Source organism: Lactuca sativa, chromosome 4 (genome assembly GCF_002870075.4).
Source record: "Lactuca sativa cultivar Salinas chromosome 4, Lsat_Salinas_v11, whole genome shotgun sequence".
NCBI classification, from domain to species: domain Eukaryota; kingdom Viridiplantae; phylum Streptophyta; class Magnoliopsida; order Asterales; family Asteraceae; genus Lactuca; species Lactuca sativa.
This window is the reverse complement of record NC_056626.2, coordinates 99,911,035-99,934,816: the sequence shown is the minus strand read 5'-3', so window position 1 is coordinate 99,934,816 and position 23,782 is coordinate 99,911,035. Positions and strand designations below refer to the sequence as shown.

The window sequence follows — 23,782 nt, the reverse complement described above, 5'->3', positions numbered from 1 at the left end:
CCGTCATTGTTCGTTTTAGCCTTCTGAGAAGAACCCTAAATCGATTTAGTGCAGCTGGAGCAAGGATCTTAGGCCATTGTTGGTTATAGAAGAGTGGTTGAGCAAGGAAAAGGAAGGATTGGCTAAAAGAGCAGGAAGGGGTCACATTCTGAGGATTGGGAATACAGAGAATACATCATCCAGGTAAGAATTCGTGTATGCTCTGCTATATTGATGTATTTATGAAATTAGGGTTTATAGAACCCATTTAGTGATTTGATGAAGTAGTGCCTTGTTACCCCACGGCTATAATCTTGTAGTAGGACCTTTAGAGGTCCAGAAGGTCCCATGCATGAGTATTTCGGGACGAGACCTATCTCAGGAAGCAGTTACTCGTCTGCATGGCATGGACTCGCCGAGTTGTTCTTCAGACTCGGCGAGTAGCTTGAAGATTTACTGGGACTCGCCGAGTTGTTCATCAGACTCGGCGAGTGGAGTCGGGGTGGCCCCGCGATTCTTTCAAGGGTACCTCGTCGGGTCGAGGAGGGTACTCGACGAGTAGATAAGGAATCTCAGAAAGTTGGAAGACGTCTAGACTCGCCGAGTCGCCATGGTACTCGCCGAGTCCGGTCGAGCTGACCGTTGACCGTTGACCAGAGTTGACCTAAGTCTGACTTCTTAGGGATAGTCACCCTTAGAAGTTATAAGTGTTAATGAGATATGTGATGTTATAGGAAGGTTGTAGTTCGTCGGATTGTGCACGAGTGATTTCAGGAGTTGCTAGCTTTCAGCATTTACGAGGTGAGTCTTCTCACTATACTGTACCCGGAAGGGTTTGACTGTGTGACCGGAAGGTCGGATATGCTATGTGATATGTATGCTATATGTGGTAAGTTAATTGTTATATGTGCTATGTATGATATGTGGGCCGGAAGGCAATATGTTATGGGCCGGAAGGCGATTATGTTATGGGCCGGAAGGCGTTGTAATGAGGACCGGAAGGTCAGGGCCTGGAAAGGCGTATGTGCGTAAGTGTATATTGGGGAACTCACTAAGCATTTATGCTTACAGTTGTTGTGCATGTATTTCAGGTACTAGCGAGGACCGTGGGAAGGCGCCGGCATGATCGATACACACTGAAGATTGTCTTTATGATCTTGGGATTTTGAATAATTGTATTTGACAGAATAATTAAACTATATATGCCTTGTTTAAAATGGAAACAATATGTTTTTAAAAATGAAAAATTTGTTTGAAAAATTTGAGTTGTTACAGTTGGCATGGTGTCAATTCGGTGTGGGAAGTCTGACAGGGAGTCAGACCATTGAGACTTTAGATTCAGAATTCAGACAAGGAAGGATTGGTTTTTATTCAAGGGATTGAGGATTCGTTCTTCACCGGTCTTAAAGAACTATTCTAAGGATGGTTTCAGTAGCTTTGGTCAGGTCGTTGTATGATCAGGGTTGGAAGTGTTATGTTTGGTATGTTATTCATTGAGAGTTGGCATGGAGTTGTTCCAGCATGGACGGTCTGTCGGGGAGTCAGACCATTATATATTTCAGGTCTCAGAAAGTAGAAGTGTTTTGCAAGGGCTAAAGGTTTGATTGTTGTCTTCGAGAAGGAAGTTTCGGTTTAGGTTTCGGTTGACTTGGGAAGATTGTTTTATGCGCGGAGTTTTCAATTGTGTTCCTCAGGTTGTTTGTTTTGTTATGAGTGTTAGTAAGTGTCACACCCCCGAACCAGACGGCGGAAACGTCCGGGGGCTGTCGTGACTCAATTGAATACCATAACATTGAATATATATGAAACATAACAACATTCGTCACCATGCATTAATATAATACAACCAGTAGCGTTTACATGAAATACATTGTTTAAATATTACATTCTCAAAAGTAATTGTTCGATACTAACTAAGCAACAGCGAAACGTCATAGAGTACAATTCATCCTTCACTTAATCTGTTACCTGAGAATACAAGTATTTTGAAAAACGTCAACATATGAAATGTTGGTGAGTTCATAAGCGGTATTTGAAGAAAAACAATGTTCGTATCGTTTGAAAACCACCAGAAAATCTGATATTTTCTGAAAAGAGAAGCTTTCGAAAATGTTTGTGAAGATCCATAGGTATGCTTGTTTGTTTCTATACTTGTGAAAAAAAATGTTCATTGAAGTTGTATTCATTTCAAATCTGTATGTATTGAAAACCCTAGGAAAACCCGATGTTCCCCTAGTTCCTTTGAAATCCATTAAGTTGCGTTGAAACCATTACAAAGATAGAAGTGTCAGTCCCAGGCGACGTTGGAAGGTTCTCGAGCAGGATTATTTACTACAAACCCGCGTTACACAAACGCCCAGTTCATAGTTATACTAACGATTCCCGAAGGCGTCGTCAGTACTAATCGCGTTATCCAATCGCCCTGACTAGGTGTCGTCCCGTATCCGAAGAGTAAGAGGACACGAAGGCCTCAATAACTCCATTAATCGGTTGGGGATAATATGCGTGCGAGGGGTCCCCGACCCGCCTCGTAAAATATGCAGACTCTACTAGCAATACCAAGGACCCTTGGGGACCAGTGGTACAAGCCATTGGAAGTCACTCTACGTTGTGCCAAGTCGGTGAAACTCAACACCTCGTAGAAAAATATGCGTCTTCGGGCCTTAAGATCAGGTCATTGGGCTAGCTAGGCCCAACAAGCAAGATTTTACACTTTTGGGGCCCGAAGATGGTGCGTAGACGTCTGTGCACACTCGTATGTATATGTATTACCAAACGTTACTTGTATGAATCGCAGTGTCGTAGAGTTAGTAGTTGTAGATTTCTATTGGCTCGAGACCGAGCCAATTCGTTTAACAACGACTTTTGGTATTGTAATGAGTTGTATTTCGTCGATAGTCGCGGTGCCATTATTTGATCAAATTGTACATATTGAATTAGCCTTGAAATATTTCTGTTTTCAGCCCCTCATTATTTGTAAAATTTACATTTTCAACCCTTTTTATCAAATACTTCCCGGTTTGGTCCTTAAACTATTTTTTCTTGACATTTTAACACCAAAAATTATTGAAATTAATATTTTTCAGCATATTTTTCATAGAAAACAGTTTAAGTCCCTGAAAATGCAATTTTCTCGGTTTTAACCCTTCTTTTCGCAATTTTGACAATTTTGGCCCAAATTGGAAAATTTTTGCAACTTTGGTCCTTTTTAAATTTAAAAAGCATTATAAACCTTTGAAAAGGATTTGGGACACTTATAGTCCACTTTTTTACAGAAAATTACAGTTTTGGCCCTCCAAAACAGAAAAATTCGCATAATGGGCCTCATTGGGCCGAAAATGTCATTTTTAGCCCATTAAGCTTGAAATTTATGTTTTTAATCCTCTAATTGAGTATAATTCCAGAAATAATTTTATGGAAACTGTTTTGGCACACTTCATCCATCAGAATCTGTGAAATGTCAATTTGGGCCCTTAATTTTGTATTTTTCACATTTTAGGCCCAAAATTTGTGTTTTTAATCCAAAGAAAATTATTACTAAACTACTTAGCCATTTTTCTTGAAACACTTTGTATGTAGAAATATATTTGAAGCTAAGATCATAAAACATAAGTTATATATCGGTTTTGAGGGGTTTTATGGCTAGATCCAACTTTAAAACACATAAAAGCATACATATAAGCATGGAAATCATACAAGGCATACAAAACACATATAGATCTACACTTTCACTTGTATCCCCCCCCCCCCACAAAACTCATAAAAACAGAAAATAGGGGGTATGAAGCTCACCTTGAGATTTGGATTTGATTTTGATGAAGATTTGAGAGAAGATTTCGGCTCTAGCAACTCCTTGTGGAGATTTTTGAACTTAGATGGTTCTAAGGAGTTAGATCATGAAATAAGGCTATGTAAGAACGAATTTTTATCATTAAGATGAAAAGTAGGCGTTTATACATGATAACCACTTACCAAGAGGTTGAAACCTTGAAGAACACTCTTGAAACAAACACCCACATCCACGATTTTTGATGAGGAATGAAGAGAGGATTTTCTTGAATGTAAGAGGTAAAAATAAGAGATTATTGTGTTTGAGATGAGAGATGAGGGTGGGAAGGGCCTTATGGCCGTGAATTAGGGGGAGAGAGAAGGAAGAGATAAGGTTTTGCATGGATATATGTGAATGCATTGTTACATGGTGGGTAAATGACTTGGTTATCCTCCAAATAAAAATGATGTGTCATGCATTAAGCTAATTAGCTAATTTCTCTTTTTTTTTATATGAATAATGGGCCGAGAATTGGGCTAGGAGGAAGGGGGTGAATTAGTTTGGCCCAATCCTTTCTTTGGTTCGAAATTATGAAGCCCCTAAGGAAAATTTTCGGCCCATTGGACTTTTAGGGTAGTTCTCGGCCCAACAAGGTCCATGAGAAAGGTGAGGGTTATTCTAGGCCCATTAAAGCCCAAAACACTATATTTTAATGAATGTGAACTCAAATAAGGCCCAACTTAAGACTCTTTGCTTAAAAGAGTTAAGTTAAGGGTTTATTGGCCCATTAGGTCCAATAAGAGAATCATAGTCCATAATGAACTTAAGTCGGGATATATATAGGGTTTCCAACCCTTATTTAAACATATGAGAGATATTTGAATGAGAGTGAGCATGATATTCCTTTAGAGTAAAAGTTATTACACTAGGTGAATGATTGCATGAGAGTAGAATTTCCTCACCAAAAATGCTAGTTGTGACATCATCCCCCCGTTAGAGGGAATTTCGTCCCGAAATTCTTTCGAAGGGTAGGTTCACGAATGAGAGAGTAGGTACTTACTTTGGTCTTCACGGTTCCCTTGTGAATTTCGTTCCACGCTTAGCGTTCCATGGAACCTTCACAATCATAATGGGGCTTTGTTTTGTATGTTCTACTTCCCTACCCAATACCTTGACTGAATCTTTGACGAACATGAGATTCTCGCTTACTCCGATTTCTCGTAAAGGAATGATATGAGTGTCATCTGATATACATCTTTTCAGATTCAAGACACAGAACACAGGGTTCATGTTGCTGAGCTCTACAGGCAGCTACAACCTATATGTCTTTGGACCAATCCGAGCAAGAATCTCGAACAGTCCGATGTATCGTGGGTTTAGTTTTCTTGGTTCATAAAGCGAGTCATTCAATTCCCAGGTGATTCCTTTAATAATGCGCGATCCCCGACTTGCCATCCTAATGGATTACGCCGCTTGTCAGCAGAGCTCCTTTATCGGTTTCGCGATGCTTGAGGTCCAGCTTTGATTTGGATTATCTTCTCTGTCGTTTTGTTAGTGGTTTCTGGTCTCATGAGAGTACCACCAAGTGATATGCATTTATGACTATAAAGGGTTTTTGAGAGGAGCATTCCTGATGCTCGTGCGATAGTTGTTATTGTATGGGAACTTAGTCAAGGGAAACCGGGTATCCCCTGACTTGTTGAACTCAAACACCTAGACTTGTAGCATGAATTTGAGTGGTTGAATAGTTCGTTCGCTTTGGCTAGCGGTTGAGAGTAGCAAACAATGCTCATATTTAGCTATGTCCTTATAGCCTTCTGGAATGACTGTCAAAGTCTTGATGTAATCATGTTATCTCGGTCCGAGATGGTAGATGCCTATATTTCATGGAGTCTCACGACCTCCTGGATGTAGATCCAAGCTAATCCTTCCATCTTGTTCGATTTTTGTATTGGCAGGAAATGGGCAGATTGGGTTAACCTATCGACAATCACCCAGATAACACCCAACTCTACTCTTATAACAAAAAGCTTCGTCGTTCGATTGCGAGAGTTTTATCCATCCATGTAGTGCTTTCAGCGCGACACTCCCAGCTTTGATGCTTTCTAGGCTGGTCGTAGATGATGATGGTGTTTCGTTCTCGCTTTGTGAGCAGATGAGTATGTTATCGATGAAAATAGTGAAAGGGCTAACTAGGAATGGTTGGGAAACTTGGTTCGTAAGGTTCATGAATACCTTGGGAGCATTCGTTAGACTGAAGGGTATCACAATGAATTTGAAATGGTCGCGACGAGTTCGGAATGCAGATTTGGAATGTCGCCTTCTCGGACTCAGAGTTGATGATAACCGATTCTTAGATCTATTCTAAAGAAGTAACGAGCTTCTTGGAGCTGGCCAAATAGATCGTCAGTCCGTGGAAGTAGGTATCGACTTTTAATAGGGAGATTATTCAATTTCCTAAAATCAATGTACCTTCGGAAGGATCTGTCTTCAAGACCAGAGTTCTCTAGGATGAGAGGCTTGGTCTAATGAATCCCTTGCGCAACAATTCTACTCAGCTGACAGGGTAACTTGTGAATTTTTGGCGGGAGTCAACCTATAGGGTGAATTGGCAATTGATGTGGTTCCCGGTATGAGGTTGATTCGAAATTCAACCCGTCTCTCTGGGGTATTCCCGAAAGTTCCTTAGGAAAACACATTTGGGAAAATCACAAGCTACTGGAATACCCTGCATGTCTACCTCTCCTTTGGTCTTGTCCACAACATGAGTGAGGAAAACGTAGTTCTTCTGGTGCAGGCACTTCTGTGCCTTGATGCACGAGATAGGAAGAGGATTAGCGCCAGGTTTATCACCATGGATTATTAGAGTTTTCGTGATTAGGAAGGTGAAGGCAAACGGCCTTCTTGCGGCACATAGTATCAGCACGGTGGGGGCTTACCCAACCATGACGATTATCACATTAAAACTCCTAATATTTACTGGCACGAAATCTATTTGTAATGAATGGTCGTTCAGTGTTAAGGCGTACTCCACATGAGTACCCTAGATTAAATCATTTTTCCCCTTTGGCCATGTCTATTGAAAAGGCTTAACTTAGCTTTGGGGATGTTGTTTTAGTAAGTGTTTGAAGTTGTTACTAACCAAAACTTCACTCGGATTTACCATTGAATAAGAGGTAAGCGAAAGAGTTGTCAAATGGGAACGTACCAGTAACAATCGTTGGGTTTTGGGATTGCTTCGCCTTGACCCAAGGTTGGGACCATTTCTGATCCTCCTGCTCCTCGGTTGTTATCCCTAGGGCAATTGCTCCTGATGTGACCAGTTCCTCCACACCTAAAGCAGGTGCGACTGGTCTCATCATTGGTGTTGTTGTTAGGGTTGTTGCGATCGTTGTCATTTTCATTTGGCTGATGATTCTAGTATGGATAAGTTCTACAGAATTTGGCGATGTGATTCTTTCGGTTGCATTTGTTACAATGCATCTCCCTACAGGCTCCATTATGATGGAATTTGCACTGGTTGCATTTTGGAAGGTTTCCAGCATAGGGTCTCCTGGTTGCTGGTGTAATAGGGGTCGTGGTCGCATGAACAGCAACAACACGTTGCTCCCTCGAGAACCCTTGAGTGTGTTGCCCCTTTCTCTTACCTCCAGACCTTAGCTTCCTACTCTTAAGCTTGGGGTTTGGAGTTCCTTGACAGGTTGTCACTTGTTGGTTTCCATGTTTGTTCCTTTGGCTGGAGTTGTCAATGCTATTCCTGCCTCCATTAGGGTTGTTGGCATTGATCTGTGCCATGGCAGCGGTTACTGCTGCCATTACAGCAACTTGGAATGTAGCAGAGTCCATCTGCAGGAGTGGTGTCTCGCGGGTGCGCTTGTTATTCTTGCGGGATGGCATTTTCCTGATGCACATTGATAACCCAGATCGTAAGTGATGATCGGCATTCCTGGTTGTACTCTATAAATTTTCGCATCTTGTTGTAAAATTCTTACTGCCTCCATCTACATCCCTATGATGTATTTTGTGGTAATAGGTGATCACAAATCTGGAATGATTGTTACGTCTATCCTTAGATTATATGGGTTGTTTTAGTTTCGAGATCCTTAAGTATCTAGTGGTTCCGAGGGTTCGCTTGTGCATATAATTGAGTCGTTGCAGCAATATGAAATAAATATAACACATAATCGTTTCAGGGGTATGTACCATCTTAGTACACGAAAGAGAGTCATGTCGGATAGTAGGGGAAATTAGAAAAGGCTGGTCCTAGTCGTGGCGAGAAGTGTCTGGTGGTGATGCTGATGAAGTGGATGCACCTCGGAGACGAGCTACTTGTTGCTCGGTATATCGTAGGCGTGCATCCCAAACTAACTGTCTCGCTCGAGAGTCTCCATTCACTTCCTGTGTTTTCCTTTCATCCCTCTTAATAACAAACCACATTTGTTTCGTTCGATTTGGGGTGTCCTGAGCTTGGTTATCGATACCTCGAGTGCGTCGCACCACGACTGGGAGGGCCTGGTCAGCTGGTCCTCTGTGGCTAAAATTAAAGACACCTCAGCTCTTACCGTGGTGTGGTCGTATTCCTTACTGGTGACTTTATCCCCAAATATCGGGTGCCCGAGGGGGCATGGGGTCACCGGGGACCACACTATAAGTCGGTGCCCTGGATTTACATGGAGGATTGATGTCATTGAATTCTACATCCGTGTCGTCATCATCATTGCCCTCCGGCTCTTCCTCTTCGAGGTCCACCATTGACTCATCGGGTTCACCTACGAGTTCTACTTCGTGTCTCTCCTGGGGTTCTTCCTCTGGGTCGAGCCACCCGACTATTCCTTGACTAGGGTGATAGGGTTTCCTGGCTAATGATACTCGTCTATAGCGTATTGCACGATGGGCTATGAATACTAGAAACAAATAACATACCAATTACTCCTATAACTCTACGACTATTGCATAGATTCATTTGGGGTTCCCTTCTTGGAGATTAAGGGGTATGATTTTAGGTTCCTAGTTATCACGATCTCTTCACGACATGTGATGGTTGTACCTTGGAGGGAATGTAGTTGATCAGGCTACATCCACTCCTTGATACAACTAAGAACAGTCCTGAATTAAACGAGATACTAGCATTATATTGTTTGGTTCGGTGTTAGGTTCCTATTCCTAATGCAAGCAAGGGTGTTTTATTTACTTTGTTTTGTTCAGAGTTATGTTAGTCCCTCTTTTTGGTTTATAGTTGCATATCAATGTGTGGCTAGACATGCTAGTTCACTATAAACAAAGCTCTGATACCAACCTGTCACACCCCCGAACCAGACGGCGGAAACGTCCGGGGGCTGTCGTGACTCAATTGAATACCATAACATTGAATATATATGAAACATAACAACATTCGTCACCATGCATTAATATAATACAACCAGTAGCGTTTACATGAAATACATTGTTTAAATATTACATTCTCAAAAGTAATTGTTCGATACTAACTAAGCAACAGCGAAACGTCATAGAGTACAATTCATCCTTCACTTAATCTGTTACCTGAGAATACAAGTATTTTGAAAAACGTCAACATATGAAATGTTGGTGAGTTCATAAGCGGTATTTGAAGAAAAACAATGTTCGTATCGTTTGAAAACCACCAGAAAATCCGATATTTTCTGAAAAGAGAAGCTTTCGAAAATGTTTGTGAAGATCCATAGGTATGCTTGTTTGTTTCTATACTTGTGAAAAAAAATGTTCATTGAAGTTGTATTCATTTCAAATCTGTATGTATTGAAAACCCTAGGAAAACCCGATGTTCCCCTAGTTCCTTTGAAATCCATTAAGTTGCGTTGAAACCATTACAAAGATAGAAGTGTCAGTCCCAGGCGACGTTGGAAGGTTCTCGAGCAGGATTATTTACTACAAACCCGCATTACACAAACGCCCAGTTCATAGTTATACTAACGATTCCCGAAGGCGTCGTCAGTACTAATCGCGTTATCCAATCGCCCTGACTAGGTGTCGTCCCGTATCCGAAGAGTAAGAGGACACGAAGGCCTCAATAACTCCATTAATCGGTTGGGGATAATATGCGTGCGAGGGGTCCCCGACCCGCCTCGTAAAATATGCAGACTCTACTAGCAATACCAAGGACCCTTGGGGACCAGTGGTACAAGCCATTGGAAGTCACTCTACGTTGTGCCAAGTCGGTGAAACTCAACACCTCGTAGAAAAATATGCGTCTTCGGGCCTTAAGATCAGGTCATTGGGCTAGCTAGGCCCAACAAGCAAGATTTTACACTTTTGGGGCCCGAAGATGGTGCGTAGACGTCTGTGCACACTCGTATGTATATGTATTACCAAACGTTACTTGTATGAATCGCAGTGTCGTAGAGTTAGTAGTTGTAGATTTCTATTGGCTCGAGACCGAGCCAATTCGTTTAACAACGACTTTTGGTATTGTAATGAGTTGTATTTCGTCGATAGTCGCGGTGCCATTATTTGATCAAATTGTACATATTGAATTAGCCTTGAAATATTTCTGTTTTCAGCCCCTCATTATTTGTAAAATTTACATTTTCAACCCTTTTTATCAAATACTTCCCGGTTTGGTCCTTAAACTATTTTTTCTTGACATTTTAACACCAAAAATTATTGAAATTAATATTTTTCAGCATATTTTTCATAGAAAACAGTTTAAGTCCCTGAAAATGCAATTTTCTCGGTTTTAACCCTTCTTTTCGCAATTTTGACAATTTTGGCCCAAATTGGAAAATTTTTGCAACTTTGGTCCTTTTTAAATTTAAAAAGCATTATAAACCTTTGAAAAGGATTTGGGACACTTATAGTCCACTTTTTTACAGAAAATTACAGTTTTGGCCCTCCAAAACAGAAAAATTCGCATAATGGGCCTCATTGGGCCGAAAATGTCATTTTTAGCCCATTAAGCTTGAAATTTATGTTTTTAATCCTCTAATTGAGTATAATTCCAGAAATAATTTTATGGAAACTGTTTTGGCACACTTCATCCATCAGAATCTGTGAAATGTCAATTTGGGCCCTTAATTTTGTATTTTTCACATTTTAGGCCCAAAATTTGTGTTTTTAATCCAAAGAAAATTATTACTAAACTACTTAGCCATTTTTCTTGAAACACTTTGTATGTAGAAATATATTTGAAGCTAAGATCATAAAACATAAGTTATATATCGGTTTTGAGGGGTTTTATGGCTAGATCCAACTTTAAAACACATAAAAGCATACATATAAGCATGGAAATCATACAAGGCATACAAAACACATATAGATCTACACTTTCACTTGTATCCCCCCCCCCCCCCCCACAAAACTCATAAAAACAGAAAATAGGGGGTATGAAGCTCACCTTGAGATTTGGATTTGATTTTGATGAAGATTTGAGAGAAGATTTCGGCTCTAGCAACTCCTTGTGGAGATTTTTGAACTTAGATGGTTCTAAGGAGTTAGATCATGAAATAAGGCTATGTAAGAACGAATTTTTATCATTAAGATGAAAAGTAGGCGTTTATACATGATAACCACTTACCAAGAGGTTGAAACCTTGAAGAACACTCTTGAAACAAACACCCACATCCACGATTTTTGATGAGGAATGAAGAGAGGATTTTCTTGAATGTAAGAGGTAAAAATAAGAGATTATTGTGTTTGAGATGAGAGATGAGGGTGGGAAGGGCCTTATGGCCGTGAATTAGGGGGAGAGAGAAGGAAGAGATAAGGTTTTGCATGGATATATGTGAATGCATTGTTACATGGTGGGTAAATGACTTGGTTATCCTCCAAATAAAAATGATGTGTCATGCATTAAGCTAATTAGCTAATTTCTCTTTTTTTTTATATGAATAATGGGCCGAGAATTGGGCTAGGAGGAAGGGGGTGAATTAGTTTGGCCCAATCCTTTCTTTGGTTCGAAATTATGAAGCCCCTAAGGAAAATTTTCGGCCCATTGGACTTTTAGGGTAGTTCTCGGCCCAACAAGGTCCATGAGAAAGGTGAGGGTTATTCTAGGCCCATTAAAGCCCAAAACACTATATTTTAATGAATGTGAATTCAAATAAGGCCCAACTTAAGACTCTTTGCTTAAAAGAGTTAAGTTAAGGGTTTATTGGCCCATTAGGTCCAATAAGAGAATCATAGTCCATAATGAACTTGAGTCGGGATATATATATGGTTTCCAACCCTTATTTAAACATATGAGAGATATTTGAATGAGAGTGAGCATGATATTCCTTTAGAGTAAAAGTTATTACACTAGGTGAATGATTGCATGAGAGTAGAATTTCCTCACCAAAAATGCTAGTTGTGACAGTAAGGAGCAAATTTGAGGACGAAATCCGATTTAAGTGGGGGAGAGTTGTAATGCCCGGAATCTAGATGGTTAACTGTTGAAAATAAGCCAAATTCGAGTTGAACTCAACTAGTTGGAGCAGCCAAATCGGCGTGATGACGATGAAGAATCGTGTGGATTTAATGGGCCAGCTCGACGAGTTGAGGAGCTTCAACTCGACGAGTATAAGTTGTTTTGGTCGCGAAGTTTAATGAGATAACTCGGCGAGTTGGCAGCTGCGGAGGAAACCCTAGTTTTAGGGTTCAAGCCATATAAATATGTCATTATGTCCCATGCCCTAGCCTCCTTAGCTCAGAAACCCTAAAACCTAACCCTTACCATCCTTGTGTGTTCTTGACCTTATAAAGATCATTTTTGGTAGCTTCGATCCTTGAAAAGAAGAAAAGGAAGTTAGTGAAGAAGAGTTAATGAAGCTTGAGCTTGGATATCCGAAACATCAACATTATTTAGCACTAATTTGAGGTATAAAGTTCAGAACTTGCCTTGTATTTGCTTAGATCTCTTCTTGCGTTAGATTGTATGTTTGTATCCATGATTGGGTGGACATTGGGGGTATAGGACGTCCCAAGTGTTTATTCTTTCAGGTCTATGATCTTCATGAGCTCTTTTGGCATAAAGTTGCCAACTTTATGGGTTTGAGGGCTTCATGCATCCATTAAGTCTTTCATTTAGCTCTTTTTGAGCTTTTGAGATCCTTCTAGTCATGCTTAAGCGAAAGGTGGAAACTTTACGTGCGTATCTAGCATTATGGGGTCAGATCTGCATTTTTGGGTACTGTCTTTGATGATTAAGTGCTTAATGGTTAAGCCCTCAATCTATTGAGTCTAGGGTTTGGGTTTGGACCCCTTTAGGTGGTTCCTAGGGGTAAAGTTGGAAACTTTACCCTTCTAGATCTCATATTGGTTTGAGATCTGAGTTGTGGATTCGTTGAAGTCGATAATGATTGACTTAATGTTTTAAGATGTGAGTTTCTGGCGAACTCGGCGAGTTTATGGAAAAACTCGGCAAGTTGGCTCGACTTTTCTCGACTTTACGGATTGTTAAGTGAACTCAACGTGTTGAAGGATAAACTCGGTGAGTTGGGTCAACTCAGGCTGTTGACTTTGGCTTTTGACTTTGGCTTTTGACTTTAGCCTTTGACAAAGTTATCCTAAGGGGTATTTGAGGTTATCGGATTTGTAATCAAGAAAATTATGGGCTTAGGATAAGACCCATATGAGGTGGGCCCGACTTGGAAAATTGGGCCATTAGTGGGCTTTTATGGATCTAGTAGTTTTTGGCATTTTGGGCTTGAGTTGTTAATGGGCCATCAGGATGCAAAGTGTTTGGACTAGAAAGAATGATTGGGCTATAAGGCAAGGCCATGTATGGGGTTTAGGCCCAATTTGGAAAATTGGGTCATTTGTTGATTAGTGGGCTTTTGGGTCTTTCCGATTGTAGTTTGGGTCATAAATTTGGTCGAGGCTAGGTAGGGGTAAAATGGTCTTTTTACCCCAAGTATGAAGTTGTGGTTATGGATTGGAAACCAATTGTTAATTGGATGTTGCTTTGATCTGATAGTTCGAAGGAGTCGTTAGGGCAGGAGCTAGGGATTTCTTTTGGTGTGCTTCAGCATTCAAGGTAAGTTTCCTTACCGGGTTAGCGGGTCGAAAGCACCAATACCGGCCCATGTATATATTATGTTGTTAGTATGCTAGTTGTCTTTGTGACTCTTGCATGTGCTCGTGCTTATATTTTTTCCGAGCTAAGGCCCGATGTCAGGCGGGGCCTGATGAATATTTGTATGCTATGTATCTCTGTGATTATTGCATGTGTATGTGTTTATTTCATATATGTTATTGTACATTGGGCGGGCCCCGTTTTACCAAGTTCAGCTCGATGTCGGGCGGGGCCCACTATATGTTTATTGTATGTATGGTGTGTGGTATTTAGGGAACCCACTAACCTTCGCGCTTACGATTTGCAGTTATGTTTCAGCTACTCCAATTTTCAAATGAAAGAGCTCGGGATGATCGCAGCGCATACATCCGTGTTTTCCACAATATGTGATCTTTGAAAAATAACTCTGATAAATGGTTATTTGAAATGCTTTTTTCAATGTTTGAACAATGTTACAATAGTGTTTTAATTATAATAAAAATGAAATTTTAACCCTTCATTTTTGGGATGTTTCAAAGGCGAACGTATGATTGTACACACTTATCAGTAGTTTAATGATTTCAGATTTTGCGATACTTTTCCTTATAACTCTCTCTGGTTTTGAATTACGGTGTACAAATAAAAGAGTTTTTCCTTGAACATTTATTTATGAAAATGTGTAACGTTTCTATTTTTAAAATAAAACTTTTTTCTAAAAATAGGGACGTTATAAAAAATACTATACATAATGGTGATATCAATGTTACATTTTTGACTAACTTTTTCTCTTATATCAATCCATGTATGTTTATATTCATTTTTCATATCAAATTAATAATTCATTGATTCTTAGTTATTTAGGGATCTTTTTAACAGTGGGACTACTTATGTTAAAACCTTTGAGATTCGAATTTCACCATTCTCTTTGGAAGTGTTTTAATCTCAAAGGATTATCACTAGGTTATAAGATGGTGGTTTTGGTTATCAGTTTCGATAACCATTTATACAAATTTAGAAATAACTTTTAGATTCACTTTATTGTCTTTGTCACCTAACTATTTTACATAATAACCACATTGTTAATTTTATTTATTATAGTTAGGAGTGTAAACGAGACGAGACAACTCACGAGAAGCTTGAACATTATTCAGAAAATACTCAAAATCGACTCGATTTTAATCGAGTCGAACTCGAGCTACTTGAGTACCTTATCGAGTTGAGCTCGAGTAGTGAATTACTCGGCTCAGAAACCTCGCTAGCTTAATTAAGTATTGATCATATTACATTTGTACCTTTTATTTATTTTTAAATTAGTAAAACATTTCAATATTTTTAGCTTTTAGACACCGGTTAAGGATTAAGAACTTAAGTTGAATTTCAAAAGTTTTGAGAATGTTTCTTTTGATGTTTTCGATGTATTTAAAATGCATGAAATAGATGGCTGATGGTACATTGACATCAGATGTTTTATTTTGAATTTTTTTTGTTATTTTGAACAATTTAAAAGCATGTGAAATGTTTTTAATTCTTTATGCTTTTAAATTATTGTTTTTCTATTTTTTTTTAAATTTTAACCGAGTTGAATCGAGCTTGATAGTATCGAGTATTTCACGAGTCGAGACTGAGTTTCAAATTTAGGTTCGAGGCGAGTCCGAATCGATCGTCCAGCTCGATTATTTTAGGCGAGTCGAGCTTCGAGCTTGGCAATACTCGACTAGTTTATAATGTAATTATAGTTTGGAAAATTTTATTCGGTTGTCTAGCTTCGACAAAAAAATAATACAAAAAACAATATACTTTTACTACTTATTTAACAATCTGTAGAGGCCCGCAAATATGGATGACATGATGTATATGTAAATTGAAAGAAATATTGAGATGGGTGTGGTGATGATGTCAAGGAATACAGTTATGGTCCTTGTCTGATATGTGTGTCATTCTAAGCCGGTCAACTAGGTTTGATAAGAATTTGATCGATGATCATCCACTAAAAAGGTTCTTTGGCTATCACAAAGAAGGTAGATGATATCTCCAAATAGGTGGACAATGGTAGTTTTGAGGTCGTATCGATGATGTAACGTATGTTTTACAAATTGATAAGGAGGAAAAAGAAAATGAAACTAGTTTTGAGATTCTTCGACTCATCCTTGAGTCTTTAGTAATGGACTTGTATGATGATGTCCCTCAAGGTCAAGCCAAAGAGGGTCTCCTTTGATTGATGGGGATAGGTACAAATTAAAGACAGATGAGGCTGCCAATTAAGTATGGGTTCCAGGACATGACCTAAGGGGTTCAAGTGGAGGATGGTACTTGTGGGAGGCGTTTGTCTCAAAAATGGGGCGGGGATCTTTGTGTTGAGCCAAAGGATATGGTAGAGATCAAGGAAAAGAGGGGTAAACACTAAGGTGCTTCATTGGTATTAAAGAGTGAATCTACTTGAAAGGGTTGAGTTGATACTGGTTGACTATCCATTGCTTGCAGTTCTGGTAAGGAGGTATACACGTTTACATAGGGTTATTGAGATACGTTAGGAGGTATATACACTTTCACATATAGTTGGATGTATGTTTATCAAGGTGGAGATTGTTAGTTAAATCTGACAAGCATATTATAGTGTAGGGACTGTTCGTGTAAATAATAAAAAGATGTCAAATTTGACCAAAAAATAGTCCAACGGTACAGTTTTCTTGTCAATCTCAGTATCTTGTAGTGCTCTGGTACACTCACCATTGACGAAGAGATTAGAAATCCAGTCTTGTCAATATTCTTTTCTTAGCAATTTCTTCCTAAGTTACTGTTTTTGCTTCCGCATTGGCACAACAGTACATTGGATGATTTCACATTTCCATAAGGATCCTCCGAGACTTGTAGTTTTCGTGGATATGTATGAAAGCTAGCTATCACGCTACCATAATATCAACCTGTAACGACAAAACAAAATTCAACTTTGTAACCGGGTAAATGATTCAAATAGACAACTTTCAAGATGCAATATCCTTTCCTATTATTCATTTACAGCCTTTTGTGCCACAAAGAGAAAATGATTACGATTTGTGTGATCCTTGCCTTGAGACTGGTTTCAAGTTTAAACGTATTTTGTATATAGACTAGACTAGTAAAGTACTATCTGCCTTATTGGATGGATGAAATAAATATCAATCCCATCAAATTTTATATTTTGGTACATGAAACAAAAAAAATTCTCTATAGCTATTGTAATGAATGTAGCCACGTGAGTAATAATGAACTAATTATGCTCCCACACAAGGCCTTTAGAAAACATCACTAAAACCAGTCTAGTAAGAAACAAATAGAAGTTGAAGTTAATAATAGTTTGTTTGTGAAGTAAACACTAGCTGCTAAGAAAAAATTCCTAAGCAAGTGCAACTTCATATACTAATGTACTTAGAAGAAGATCACTTATGAAGCAATATAAGCAATGTGCAAGACTTTAATTTGTTTGTGTCAAGTGGCACTTGGAGTTCCCCCAAACACTTCAGTAGGAAATCCTAAATAAAACATCCCAATGAAGTGTTCGGAGGATCTCAGAGGTACACTTGACCTTTTCCTTCATATATGATTACTTGATACGTTTGATGAATACACACGCAATAGGTTTAGTTATATATATATATATATATATATATATATATATATATATATATATATATATATATAAAAAACATCCCAATGAAGTGTTCGGAGGATCTCGGAGGTACACTTGACCTTTTCCTTCATATATGATTACTTGATACGTTTGATGAATACACACGCAATAGGTTTAGTCATATATATATATATATATTATATATATATATATATATATATATATATATATATATATATATATATATATATATATATATATATATCGAAAATGACCGAGAGAAGTGTCCCAATGATGAACATGGATACATCAAAAGCATGAACATGGTTGCGATTGTGTCTCCATTAAGATCTTCATCTTTTCTATTTCTCATTTCTATCTCTCATAAAGGGAAAAAGTATATGATACTTTATTCATCATATAACCCTTATGCATGACTTGGTTCAGTTTGTGACTTGCATATTGGTATACGATTCCATATAAGGATCAAATATACCTCAACCCAAATAAATAAAAAGCAAAAGATCATATTGCAAGGTGAGTTTACAAACCAGGGAAATATATTTTCATTAAGTCACGTTTTTATTCGTTTACCTTGATTAACATGCGGGGATGATTACTTGTGTTAAAAATTGTAAAGAGCTAAAGTAGTGAAGGAAATATTCTTTAAGCGTACAACGACAAGACCAATGTATTTACAATAAAAGCTCTTTTCAGCACCTTACTGGAATTAAACATTACACTAAAGAAAATAAGTTCACTCAAGCTCCCATTTATAATTACGGCAGCTTCTGCAACTCCAACCCTTGCATTACCATAATCAAATATAAGTGTGGTATCGACGCATAAATACATCACCCAATATCCTGTTGTATCACATAAATCAACTAAAACCCATCCAATTTGAGTTTGTTACACATGGCAAGATTGAACTGGACAAGCTTTGTAGGGTAATATAATACAGTGTAAAAAAAACTACAGTTTCAATCTAATACATGTCAAACACAGTAAAACAGAATATATATATATATATATATATATATATATATATATATATATATATATATATACACATATGAGAGCGGGCCACGGGGAGGAGGAATGTCCATTGGAATGAAACCGCTAATACACTGTGCGGCAACACCCTCGCCAACCTTAAGTATGTACTGTTTTTAGACAAAAATAAAAGGGCATTTGATTATTAATCAAACAATCAATTGATATATATATATATATATATATATATATATATATATATATATATATATATATATATATATATATATATATATAGAGAGAGAGAGAGAGAGAGAGAAAGAGAGAGTTAGGTTCAAATGTTTTCACTATCTATTGTGTGCCCGTATGATTGATTTTGGACCAATCATTTTAATTATTTTAAGAAAGTAATTAATGTTTATTAAATGCTGAAGATGTAATTAATACTTATTATATCTTCAACATATAATATGCATTAATTACTTTCTTAAAATAACTAAAATAATTGGTCCAGAATCAGTCATACATGCACATAATAGATAGTGAAAACAAAATAACATAACCCTATATATATATATATATATATATATATATATATATATATATATATATATATATAGATAGATAGATAGATAGATAGATAGATAGATAGATAGAGAGAGAGAGAGAGAGGTTCAAGTGTTTAATCTAGTTATTGTGTTATTGTATGGGCAAATGTGGACCAATCATTCTTAAAGGGTATTAATGTAATCTTGCAATATAATTTATATTTTCCTAGTTAATTAAAGTTTGATTGATATCAATCAAATTCCTAAATATCAGGCTATTAAATATGCATTTTATCAACGATTATAATATATATATATATATATATATATATATATATATATATATATATATATATATATATATATATATATATATATATATATATATATATATATATATAACGTATACATTTTATTCCATTGCAGATTCATCGTTCATCATCTTCCGAGCAATTTTCTTATTCTGATCTTTCGTTAGTGGAGGTATGTTGTTCATGGACGTTTTTTTTTTATAGTGTTGAAGTATCGTTTATCATATGTATATAATTTTTTTTATATTCGTAGTTCAGAATAATCATTTTTTAGATTCATCTCATATTTGTTCTTTACGATATTTTAGTGATGAAATTCATATTTTGAATTTTATTGTTGTGTTTTTCAGAACAAAGATAATACTGATAACAATAAGGACTTTTCTGATAAAAATGATCAGAATGTCAATCAATGCCAAGTGCATCAAGGTCGGAAGAAAATAAGAAGATGTGGGATTTGTTTTGGTGTTGGTCATGATAGGAGGAACTGTCCTCAAGCAAGGGTCAACAGAGAGTAAATGTTTACTTCGTCAACATATTTTAGGAATTGAATAATGTTTTCATTTTAGTCTTATCGGATTTTATGGAGTTTTATTTCAGTATAATAATGATATGGATTCATGAATTATAGGGGTTTCTCTTTGTAAGTTTATGTTTTCATTCAATTAATATTAATAATTTTCATTTTGAGTTTGATTAAAATTCCATACATTTTCTTATTTATCATATGACTATAGATATGTTGTTGTAAATGTATTTTTGTTCTCATATTTCTGTATAAAACAATTATTCGTAAATTGTGTTATACTTAATGTTATATGTACACATTCTGTTAGAATGATTGATATAAAATACAATTCTTATTATTCGTAAAGAACAAACAAAAACACAATTCTTATTATCAAAAGTATTAGAATGTAACTGTTGATTACAATATGCATAAAAAAGAAAAACGCAATTCTTATTATTCGTAAAGAATTAGTGTTTATAAATTTGTTTTACTTATTGATTAATCAAAGATTCCGTTAGAATTCTTGTTATCAAATTCTACCAGAATGCTAATTTGTATTACAATATACAGATCAAACATGAGCAAAATAAATTTACTGTTATTATTATTACATATATTTTTACAGAATAAGATTGTGGTATCATGATACCGTGGTATAAGTATGTCTATGTTAAGTTGTACGAGAATATACAGAACAAATGTGTGAAAAATAAATTTATTGTAGATCTTTTTTCAAATATTCTCACAGAATAACACTCTTGTGATATTAATTGATTTCTTAGTATACACGGTTATGCCATAATAAACCAGAAATCATTTGTAAATTCAATAAAAAAAATTAAAGTTTCCTGAATTAATTTACTAAAAGTCAAATTTAAAACGCAGGATGTGTTGAAGTCATATCTATGCAATTTATTATATTTGGAATTTGAATATGTCAAATATTTACAATATGATGATGAATAATACGATTTTGTGTTGATTCTTATCTTTACAATCTTTCTAAAAATTTTAAAAAAACAAATATCACGCATTTTTAGTTACATATCAATTACACGGTTTCTCCTTTTTAATATATGTTGAATTGGCTCAAAGTTTGTAATATTGAATTTATTTTGCTTTCCCCAATCAACTGGTGTTCAATCATACTGTTACTTATCTTATGGATGATACATTATCAACTCGTGACGATCATATTCATGATCAACATGAATATCTTAAGGAGTATGAAGATTTCGGGTTACGGGATCATGATTATCTACATAATGTCAAGTTTCAAATATATGAGATTAGCAATCTAACTTTAGGTGAATTTACTTTATAAGTTTTTTATATTTGTTAATCTGTATAATAATAATGTTGAAATTTTATATTGTTTTTTGCAATATGGCATAACTTGCACTTGCAAAGATGAGGATTAATTAGAACACATTCAAGATCACATATATGACAATTCCGAATATCATTTCGGTGATTCTAGTAATCATAACCAAGGTGATGTATTTTAAGTATTTTTTTCGTTTTTATATATATTTACGTATCCATTACACATACTCTAATTAAAAGATGCAGAAAACGAATTCGAGTTCAATGATAATGAGGTAGATTATACTCTAGACGATGATAACATTGATTTTCAGAAAGGTTAGTATATGAAATAGAAAAAAAGTTTAATAAACTAGATTAATTCTTTGCCACTTTTTTAATTTTTTTTATGCAGAAGAATCTCATGTTACACATGATTATGTTTCTCCTGGTGGATCATCGTATTGGATTCCTGTTGTTTCAGACAACATCAAACCTAAAATCAATTCAATTTTTGATTCATATACATCAGCATTATCAATGTATTACAATTATGCATCATTAGCAGGCTTTGATGTCAGGCTTGGACTATTTAGAACAACCGAATCCGACATTACCACTCAACGACATTTGCTATGCAATTGGGAAGGTAAACCAACAACCGCTATGGACCCTCAACATAATAAGATTCAGAGAAGGAAAGACACATTTAGGTGCGAATGCAAAGAAAAAATTGTTTTTACTCTAGTACATGGTACTAATAAATATAATGTTGTTGAATTTGTCGAACAACATAATCATAAATTGTTTGGTAAGGACAATATGTTTTTGTCTCGTACAAAGAGGAAACTTGATTATACACAGGAGATCTTTATTTATAACTTGCCAAAGCAAAATATTGGTGCCTCAAGAGCACATAGATTGTATTCCGGACTTCAGGGTGGTTCTGACATTCGAGGTGGGTTCGTTTCTGATTTCAAGAACAGTACGAGAAATCTCAATTCTTACATAGGTGTCAGGGATGCAAAATTCCTTGTAGTGAAGATGCTGGAAAGGAAAAAAAATATCCCAAGTTTTTCTTTCGATTTTAAAGTTGTTGAGAAAAAATTGAATTCGATTTCTTGGGCTGATGAAACTGCAAAGTACAACTACAATGCTTTTGGAGACGTTGTTTCTCTGGATGCCACATTCAGCATGAATAAGTATTTTTAAATTTTTGCAATTTTTTCACATAACTTTTCTTGCTTCCAATAACGCTTACCAAGTTTTATATTTTTAAACAGATATGATATGGTTTTCGTACCTTTCACTGGGATAGATAATCATAAGAAATGTGTGACTTTTCGTGTTGGACTTTTGAGTAGAGAAGATGCTAGTTCTTACTCTTGGCTACTTAGAGCATTTTTGAAAGCATTCAAAAAACAACCTACGCTTGTTCTTACAGATCAAGATCCAGCTTTAAACAAGGCTGTTAATGAAGTATTTCCAATGTCAGTACATAGGTTTTGTATGTGGCATATTACAAAAAAAAAACTTCCAAACAAGGTGAATATTTTTTTATATTCAGCACAAAGTCACTATATTTACCTTGTTAACACATATTGTTCAATCAGAAATTAATTATTTCAGAACAAAATATATGCCACAACTACAATGCAAAACATGCTTCTGCTAGAATTTTAAGATACATTTTGTTAGAATTTTTAAGCTAAATTCTGTTAGAATTTATAGTTTACACCATTAATACCCTTCATTTGTTGTACAGCACAATTATATATTTTATACTAACATATATTTTTTATTGTCATTCAGATAACATCGCAACTAGCCACAACCTCAGCTTTTCGAAAGCGTTTTCACTCTATAATTTGGAATTCTAAGCTGGAACCACATGATTTTGAAAAGGAATGGAAATCTTGTTTAAATGAGTTTAACATTTCAAATAACAAGTGGTTGCAAGAGATGTATGGATTGCGTAGACGTTGGGTACCTGCATTTTTCAAGGACATACCGATGTCTGGTCTTATGAGAACTACATCATTGTCGGAAGGCCAAAATTGGTTGTTTCAGAACAATACTCTTACTGGTTTTTATCTTTTAATGTTTATGATGACATTTGAGGGTGTTATGGAACGGCAAAGACGTAATGAAGTTGTCAACGACTTTAACATTGCTACAACACTTCCTAGATTCATCACATATAGTCCAATTGAACCACATGCTTCAAAGGTTTACACTCGTAAAAATTTTTATCAAGTGCAGAAAGAGATATCAGATTTTGATAACACTTGTTTCCAAATGAGTGTTACTTTTAATAATGGTGTTGACACTATTATTGTTTTGGAGAAGCAAAAAAACATAACAACAAGGCAACCATCAAGTCCTATTGTTGATGACAAACTTGAGGAATATCATTACGATCGTCTTACAAAGGATACCCAATACATCATACATTATTACTTTAACACTGCATAATTATTATTTTTAATCACACAACAATACTTTATTACTGTGACTCAAATTTTATCATACATATTCCAAGTTACACACTCAACAATAGATGGTTCATAAAAATGTACTTGCATGCATTTTGAACATGTCGTTATTTTGTGTAGGCACATATTTTGTGTTTTTAAGTACTATAGTATTGAACAGATTCCTGAAGAATACATTATGAGACGGTGGCGTCGAGATGTTCTTCCAACAGAATTGCTTAAAAGGCGTTTTTCTAATTCTTTACTAGACTCTAA

General features: G+C 36.2%; 1 protein-coding gene across 1 annotated transcript in view; it reads left to right on the top strand.

The window, feature by feature from the left end:
- Positions 1–23,507, top strand: part of LOC111907844 (protein FAR1-RELATED SEQUENCE 5-like) — a 62,414-nt gene extending 38,907 nt beyond the window's left edge. The window contains exons 3-8 of the mRNA XM_052770941.1: positions 19,332–19,388; positions 19,567–19,645; positions 21,300–21,371; positions 21,448–22,234; positions 22,316–22,511; positions 22,845–23,507. Coding sequence (XP_052626901.1) covers positions 19,332–19,388; positions 19,567–19,645; positions 21,300–21,371; positions 21,448–22,234; positions 22,316–22,511; positions 22,845–23,507 — 1,854 coding nt within the window. The remainder of the gene's footprint in view (positions 1–19,331; positions 19,389–19,566; positions 19,646–21,299; positions 21,372–21,447; positions 22,235–22,315; positions 22,512–22,844) is intronic.
- Positions 23,508–23,782: the final 275 nt, after the last annotated feature.